Source organism: Alosa pseudoharengus, unplaced genomic scaffold (assembly GCF_046254945.1).
Source record: "Alosa pseudoharengus isolate Yale_2024_CS ecotype anadromous, Long Island Sound unplaced genomic scaffold, YU_APseudo_1.1 YU_APseudo_1.1_scf_9, whole genome shotgun sequence".
Classification (NCBI taxonomy): Eukaryota; Metazoa; Chordata; class Actinopteri; order Clupeiformes; family Clupeidae; genus Alosa; species Alosa pseudoharengus.
This window is the reverse complement of record NW_027468881.1, coordinates 26,830,477-26,839,596: the sequence shown is the minus strand read 5'-3', so window position 1 is coordinate 26,839,596 and position 9,120 is coordinate 26,830,477. Positions and strand designations below refer to the sequence as shown.

Sequence of the window (9,120 nt, the reverse complement as noted above, 5' to 3'; positions counted from 1 at the left end):
GTGTGCAGTAAGTGTGTGCAGTGTTCAGTGTGCAGTGTGTGTGTCCATAGTGTGTGTCTAGTTTGTAGTGTATGTGTGTGTGTGTGTGTGCAGAGTGTGTTAGTGTGCAGTGTGTGTGTCTAGTGCAGAGTGTGTTAGTCTGCAGTGTGTGTATCTAGTGCAGAGTGTGTTTGTGTACAGTGTGTGTGTGTGCAGTATGTGTGTGTGTGTGCAGTGTGTGTGTCTAGTGTACAGTGTGTGTGTGTGCAGTATGTGTGTGTGTGCAGTATGTGTGTCTAGTGTGCAGTGTGTGTGTCTAGTGCGGAGTGTGTTTGTGTACAGTGTGTGTGTGCAGTGTGTATGTCTATTGCACATTGTGTGTGTCTAGTGTGCAGTGTGTGTGTGTTTGTGTGTGCAGTATGTATGTTTGTGTGCAGTGTGTTTGTGTGCAGTGTGTGTGTATGCAGTGTGTGTATCTAGTGTCCAGTGTGTGTGTCTAATGCACAGTGTGTGTATGCAGTGTGTGGGTGCAGTGTGTGTGTCTAGTTTCCAGTGTGTGTGTCAAGAGTGCAGTGTGTGTGTGTATGTGTGTGTGTGTATGTGTGTGTGTGTGTGTGTGTGTGTGTGTGTGTGAGAAAAGAGAGAGAGCCATAGAGAGAAGAAGAGAGTGAGTCTTTGGTGCGTGTTTTTGTAGCTGTGCGCAGTCAGGGAACGGCCGTCACAGTAGTCACCAGCGCAAGATCAACCAGCAGGAGGAGAGCTGCCAGAACCTGACCGACTTCACGCCGGCACGCGTGCCCAGCAAGGTGGACATCTTCACCGCCTACAACGACAGTTTACAGTGCTCGCACGAGTGTGTGCGCAACGCCGTGCCCATCTACACTGACGAGATGATCCAACACACGCCCATATACAAAACTAGCTACAATGGAAGCAGGTGAGACTACTCTCAGCTTGCCAAATACACACCCTACAGCAGCAACAGGTGAGAACGCTGAGGACTGACATGGGCTCGTTTGTTGTGTAGACTTGTAGAATGAAAGTAGGCTGATGCTGCTAAGCCTCTGCTCTTGTTTGAGTTCAGACCAGTGCATCCAGTAAAAGTGAATGCTGTTCTTACAGTGAGAGTGTGAGTGCTGTTTGCTGTTCATCCAGAAGGAGTGAATTCTATTAGCTGTTCATATAGGAAGAGTAAATGCTGTTAGCTGTTCTTACTGGAGGCGTGAATGATGTTAGCTGTTTATCAAGTAGGGGTGCATGCTATTAGCTGTTCATATTGAAGGAGTGAATGATGTTAGCTGTTCATACTGGAGAAGTGAACGCTGTTAGCTGTTTATTCCGTAGGAGTGAATGCTGTTAGCTGTTCATATTGGAGGAATGAATGATGTTACTGTAGCTATTCATACCGTAGAAGTGAATGCTGTTCATACTGGAGGAGTGAATGCTGTTAGCTGTTCATACCGTAGAAGTGAATGCATTTAGCTGTTCATACCGTGAACGCTGTTAGCGGTTCATACCGTGAATGCTGTTAGCTGTTCTTACAGTAGAAGTGAATGGCGTTAGCTGCTGGGCTCATTCTCTGTGAACGTGGTCTATTATTACCACGCTGGTGGGCTGGCTGGACAGTGTCCAGCTGCAGGAGGTGGATTAAATGCATGTGATTCATCAGGCATTTGGCTGCCAGTCTCCCTCCCAGCCGCTGGAACTGGGCTTGGGGTTAGAGTGTGGGCAAAATGCTGATTTGTGATTGGACATGCGGTGAGGAGGTTGTCATGGTGATTTGAGGTCAGGTGGTCACAGAAGTTTGGCTAAGCGATGAGGAGTTGTCATGGAGATTTGAATGAAATGTGGAAAGTTAGACAGGTGTCAGTGCTGAAGTTGATGATGGTGTGTGTTTGCGGTATTCATGAGGATGTGTGTCTCTCTGTGTGTGTGTGTGTGTGTGTGTGAATGTGTGTGTGTGTGTGTGTGTGTGTGTGTGTGTGTGTGTGTTTGTCTGTGTTTGTGTGTGTGTGTGCTGTGGTGGGGCTGTATGTGCTTGTAGTTGTTGATTTTCCTTGTTTGTTGTGACTTTGTTGTTGTGTATTGTTTTGGCTGCAGACCTTCGCCCAGTGAGCGGCAGCTGATCCCTGTGGCCTTCGTGTCGGAGAAGTGGTTCGAGATCTCCTGTTGAGCTCCTCCTCCGCCCGGGGAACGGGCAGACTAACACACGAGTGCCCAGGTAACATACACACACACACACAAACACACACACACACACATACATGCACACACATGCACACACACGCACACACACACACACACACACACACACACACACACACACACACACACACACACACACACACACACACACACGCATACATCTCCAATCATACACACACATACACACATACAATGTTGTTTTTTTTCTAGCGATAGTTTTAGGTTCTTCAAAAAGACTCATCTGTTTTCCTTGTATCTAACTAGTTTCTTACAGAGCTGCAGTTTGTATGTTAATGTTTATTACTACTAATTGTTACCGATTACTAATATTGGTACTTTCACACACTCCTTTAGACACATCTCTCCATTCTCCTCATCATACATAGGCCTACAGGCCCAGAGTGTTTCTGACTCACTGTCCTTTTCACAGAAACACAACAGAACTCGCTATGCTCCTCTTGGATGTCAGTGTGCGTGTGTGTGAATCTGAATAAGAAATGGCAATATCAGCATAATGGTTTGCGGCGGCAGGCGTGCTTGTCTCCAGTAGTGTGTGTGTGTGTGTGTGTGTGTGTGTGTGTGTGTGTGAGTACTGAGGTCGCCTGCAGTCATGAACACATCGCTAATCTATTTGTCTCCCTCCCGCAGGATCCATGTGGAAAACTTTTACACCGCGTGAAAACCAATTACCGGAGCAAAAACTACACCAGGAGAAAATGAAAGAAACAAAAAAAGAAGAGATTTCTACCAGAACGGCTCTCTCGGGACATGAGCAAAGAGATTTATTTTTCTAAAAGAATTGCAAAGCAGAGCAGAGCTATGGATGCCACTCCTAATTATTTTCCATAGACCTACGGCAATTTAGAGAATCCTTAGAGTTGATATATATATATATATATATATACACACACACACACACACACATATACATATGATATATAAATGTACTGTATGTGTCAGTGTGCACACGGAGGGACGGACTGACTGATGTGCCAATCACGCCACAATGTGCCACAGCCTGTACATATGGACCCAGCCAGGGCGCGGGCGCGGGAGACCGCCACCCGGCGCGGCCGTGCCACACCGTGCCACACCGCGCTGCTCTGCTCCTGCACCGAGCCCACTGTCTGCTCTTAGACGCAGTCAACATGTGTTACTAGAAGAAAAAAAAAGTATTTGAATATGTTTTGAAATAGTTGAAGAAAATGTGTTGCAAAAGTCCAAAAATATTTATATCAACAACCACTACCGAGTTCTTCTAGATAGACAAAATATGAAAATATTGAAAAACGACTTTACCCAAAGTTTAATTTCAACCCATTGTTCATAAACTCCATTTTGAGGTGAAATGGTCTTCTCTATTTTTCTATAACTGGGGTCAGTGTGCTCACTAATCTCAGCTGAATCTCGATGAAGTCGTCGGACTGTTAATCTTATCCCATGCTCCAGTGAGACACTCCTCTCCCAGACTCTTTTTAAAATGGTGTCCTCTACAAGACGCTTTTTAAAACAGTGTCCTCCATGAGACACTTTTTAAAATGGCGTCGTCTTTGAGCCGCTTTTTAAAACGCTGTTATCTCAAATTCTTTTTTTTACTCTGAAGCTCGGGAAGTTTCAGAGGTTTTCTCATTTGTTCTCTCCACTCCCAGCTGCTCAGCCATATCCCTGCTGAGGAGAAGGGTGGGAGACAGGGAGCACTGTGTCTCATGGACAGACAAAGAGAGAGAGAGAGAGAGCGAGAGAGCGCTGTATTCCACACACACAGAGAGAGAGAGAGAGTGCTGTGTTCCACAGACAGAGAGAGAGAGAGAGGGAGAACTGTGTTCCACTGACAGAGAGAGAGAGGGAGAACTGTGTTCCACTGAGAGAGAGAGAGAAAGAGAGCACTGTCTCACGGACAGAGAGAGAGAGAGAGCACTGTGTTCCACTGACAGAGAGAGAGAGAGAGAGAGAGATAAAGAGAGATGGTGAGGGGGAGGAAAGAGAGAGAGACTGGGAGGTAGAGAGTGCTGAGGGCTGTGGCGGAGGGAGAGGGAAAGACAGACTGAGCTTCCTACAGCGACATGTGTTGGTGCGGCCGTGAGAGGAAGGGGCGTATAACAGAGACACTGAGATGATCCTGTCATTTGTCTTACCGAAGACAGTGAGACAGGTCTGCCTCCATGTCCTCCCAGAGACAGTGAGACAGGTCCCTCCCAGAGACAGTGAGACAGGTCATCCTCCATGTCCTCCCAGAGACAGTGAGACAGGTAGTCATCCATGTCCTGCCAGCAGATGCTGATAATGTCCCTCCAGCCTTCTGTCCAGTCCAGGCTGCTTTAGAAACACCCCTGTCTGTCCGTCCCTTAGCAGCCAGTGCTGCGCGTGGGCCTGTGGGCTCGCTCACTGATTGCACTAACACACACACACACACGCTTTTTCTTCTTCACTTGTGACCTTGTGCCATGTTTTATCGTAATGCTGTATAATTCACCTTGCCATGAAGGATGAAAAAGCATATTACTCTTTTGATAGGAGATCAAGCAATCAGACACGCCGCTTGCCACACCTCTGCAGGCTGCGCTGGTAAAGGAGAAAGTCCGGAATGTTCGCTGCAATATTAAGTTCTGGATTTACACTTTGCATTTCTTTCTGGCTTGAGCTAAATTAATTCTACCGCCCATGAAAGTGTGTGTGTGTGGTGTAGACGGGGCATTATGATAATCACATCCCTGTGATGCAGCTCACACACTCTCGCTCCACCACTGCTGCGGCATACACAAGAGCGTGTAAATATCATCGGTCTCCGTGGAAACCGTATGTCTGGAATTAGCACACTCATTAAGAGTCTCCAGGAAACATCGGAGAACAGAGATGAGGAGGTAGCACACACACACACACACACACACACACACACACACACACGGCAGAGCAGAGGCGTCGGAGAACAGAGATGAGGAGGTAACACACACACACACACTCTCTCTTTCACACACACACACACACACACACACAGACACACACAGACACACACACACATGGCAGAGCAGATGCGTCTGAGAACAGAGATGAGGAGTGCACACACACACACACACACACACATACACATAAGAAGAGTGAGAACACACACCCACACACATGGCAGAGTAGAAGGATCTCAGCTCAGAAGACACACAAACACACAACACACTCGCCAACAGCTGCCAGATCCACTGCTACAGTCTCACCCTGAGTGTGTGCTCATACCTTAATATTTGTGTGTCCTCCACTCATAACACACACACACACACACACACACCACAACACACACTCACACATGCCACAGAATAGAAATAATACAATAGACTCATGGATTCATGTCTAGTAATTTCCCTGAATCATCTTCATTGCGTTCAGTGAAAGCATTCAGCATCTCATCAGAGATCCATTCATAGCACTCCTCATATTATTAAAGGGATCTATTCAAAGCACTCCTCAGATCATTAAAGGAATCCATTCAAAACACTCCTCAGATCATTAAAGGAATCCATTCAAAGCACTCCTCAGATCATTAAAAAGATCCATTCAAAGCACTCCTCAGATCATTAAAGGAATCCAGTAAGTGGCGTGTTGGGCTATCTGCTACTTCCCGGTGAGCAATTTAATTTCACCCCAATACAAGATGATATGACCAACAGAGATCAATCTACATCTTTATCACAACGAACCTTAATCAGATTTCATTTTTATCACGGCTAATGTAATTCAAATTACATTTTCCATGACTAATATACATTATGTCATATTCCCATTTTTATTCCAACTTGGAAATCATATTCCATCTTTATTTAGACATTAATCACTTTACATCCTTTTTGAGTCCAACATAAATTACTTTATATCCTCTGAGTTCAATGTAAATCCGATTCCATCATTATGATCTTGATTTCACATCATCATGATCTTGATTTCATATCATGATCTTGATAGATTCAGACCTTGACACCAGAGAGGCGTGGCCTTAATATCTCATCAGAGAGGAGTGGCCATAATATTTCACCCAAGAGGCGTGGCATGTTTGACAATGTCATGTTTCTTTTTGTGGGAGATTGTAAGAGAGCAGAGAGGATTCATATTTTCTGTATACGTTTACAGTACTATTTGTAATGCAGTTTGCTGCCATTACCATGTAACTCATCATACAGGAAAAAAAACACTAATTTTGAGAATTTCAATTTTAATCTGAGAAATGCACCAAAGCAACTGAGGAAACTGTAATAATAATATCAATAATAATGATGACTGTGAAAATGATGCAGAGTTGCACGATGGGACACAAGCACAAAATCACGTTCAGGTCCAACTGCAGACACAAGTACCAACAAGGAGCAATACAGTGCATGCAGTCCATGACATCATCCAGTGCATGACATTTTAGCCACCACTAGTTCAGTGCATCCTTCTGTCTACTGTTCCAACCCACCCAGTGGAGATGATGAGATGAGGTCACTCTTTACAGGAGAACTGTTTTACACGTATAGATTATACAGGAGATCTGCTCTACAGGTTTAGATTGAAAGACTGACATCTTTGGTGGCATCTTTTTGCATTTGGGGTGGCATCTGAAGGTGTGTGTTAGGGTGGTATCTGCAGGTTTGTGTGTTGGGTTGCATCTGCAGGTGTGTGTTTTGGGTGTGTGTATGGGTGTGTGTGGTAGCCTGTACCTGATAGAGAATCTGAGACCTCCTTGCGGCAGCAAGCTGCTTTAAAGCTGCTAAGTGGAAGCAAAGGCACTGCCCAACCTGGTTCCTCCTCTCACGTACAGTACCTGTGTACATTACCACTAGACACAACTCCCCTGTGTACTGCATATCTTTGGCTTTGTGTATAAAGGGGTGCTAGTTTCAAAAGGACACAGACAGGTTTGGTCAAACACACAGATGACAAGTGATAATCCTGCAGCCCCTTTGCCTGTCCTTCAGCTGCCATACTGATAACCTCTCATAAGAGTAGACCACTCTGTCCCTGGTGGATTCAGTAGCCACACTAGGACTTTCTGCAAGACCCTGTGTGAGAAGTGTGTGTGAGAGAGAGGAAGTGATTGTGTGTGTGAGAGGAAGTGATTGTGTGCGTAAGAGAGAGGAAGTGTGTGTGTGGTGTGTAAGCAGGGTCCCTGACTGAGGCGTGAGTCACAGCAGTGGCGCGTGAAGCTTCAGTCCTGCCAGCGTCAGAGGCCTCTGCATGCCACCCGCTCCTGGCAGAGACAGAGAGAGAGGGACAGACTTTCTCTTTATACAGTACACGCTCCACTCTCTCTCCACACACACACACACACACACACACACACATACACGCACACACACAAACACGCACACACACACACTGTTAACTGTCTCCACACACACACACACACACACACACACACACACACACACACACACACACACTCCTAACTGTCTCCACACACACACACACACACACACACACATACACACACACACACACACACACACACAAACACACACACACACACACACACTCCTAACTGTCTCCACACACACACACACACACACATACACACACACACACACACCACACACACACACAAACACGCACACACACACACTGTTAACTGTCTCCACACACACACACACACTCCTAACTGTCTCCACACACACACACACACACAAACACGCACACACACACACTGTTAACTGTCTCCACACACACACACACACACACACACATACACACACACACACACACACACACACTCCTAACTGTCTCCACACACACACACACACACACACACTCCTAACTGTCTCCACACACACACGCACACACACACTCCTAACTGTCTCCACACACACACTCCTAACTGTCTCCACACACACACACACACACATACACACACAAACACCACACACTCCTCTCTCTCCCACTCCAGTCTCCCAGTCCCCACACAGATGGATTGAGCTTTGTATGGCAAATCCAGAAACAAGGAGTTGTGCGCCTGGGAGTGTGTTTGGCACAGCTATGCCACACGTTCTGGGTGAGCAGACGAGGGAAGATAGACACCCTCTGAGTGTGTGTGTGCGTGTGTGTATGTGTTAGACACCCTCTGAGTGTGTGTCTGTCTGTGTGTGTGTATGTGTGTGTTCGGGGTGAGGAGAGGAGCGGTTACAGAGACAGGCATCTGTTTTCTCTGGCTGTGTTGCCACATGGTCTCCTGGAAGAGTGTGATAATACATAGAATCATGGGAACCCCTCCCCACTCAGCCGTAGTGACGAGAGATCCGTCTCTTCTGACACCCCAATAAAGACGCCGTCAGTGGAAGATGAAGATGTCATCAGTGACACCCCAATGATTCTGCACGTGGGACTGCCACTGCGACTCCTCCCCCCTCTTCCTGTGTATGCGACTCCTCCCCCCTCCTCCTGTGTATGCACCTCCTCCCCCCACCTCCTCCCCCCTCCTCCTGTGTATGTGCCTCCTCCCCCCTCCTCCTGTGTATGCACCTCCTCCCCCCACCTCCTCCCCCCTCCTCCTGTGTATGCACCTCCTCCCCCCCCTTCCTGTGTATGCGCCTCCTCCCCCCCCTTCCTGTGTATGCGCCTCCTCCCCCCCTCTTCTTGTGTATGCACCTCCTCCCCCCCTCCTCCTGTGTATGCGCCTCCTCCCCCCCCTTCCTGTGTATGCGCCTCCTCCCTCCCGCCTCCTCCCCCCTCTTCCTGTGTATGCGCCTCCTCCCCCCTCTTCCTGTGTATGCGCCTCCTCCCTCCCGCCTCCTCCCCCCTCTTCCTGTGTATGCGCCTCCTCCCCCCTCTTCCTGTGTATGCACCTCCTCCCCCCTCCTCCTGTGTATGCGCCTCCTCCCTCCTACCTCCTCCGCTCTCTGCTGGGGTCTCACTGTGTTCTGTCTCTTCACTCAGCTGTCAGCTCCCCATGTGACACATCCTCCTCTCTCATATCACAGA

At 47.5% G+C, this 9,120-nt stretch overlaps 1 protein-coding gene across 1 annotated transcript in view; it reads left to right on the top strand.

The window, feature by feature from the left end:
• The window catches only part of ajap1 (adherens junctions associated protein 1), a 23,912-nt gene extending 20,917 nt beyond the window's left edge, over positions 1-2,995 (top strand). The window contains exons 3-5 of the mRNA XM_076277257.1: positions 674-916; positions 2,080-2,200; positions 2,833-2,995. Of these exons, the coding sequence (XP_076133372.1) occupies positions 674-916; positions 2,080-2,152 (316 nt within the window). The 3' untranslated portion in view covers positions 2,153-2,200; positions 2,833-2,995. The remainder of the gene's footprint in view (positions 1-673; positions 917-2,079; positions 2,201-2,832) is intronic.
• Positions 2,996-9,120: the final 6,125 nt, after the last annotated feature.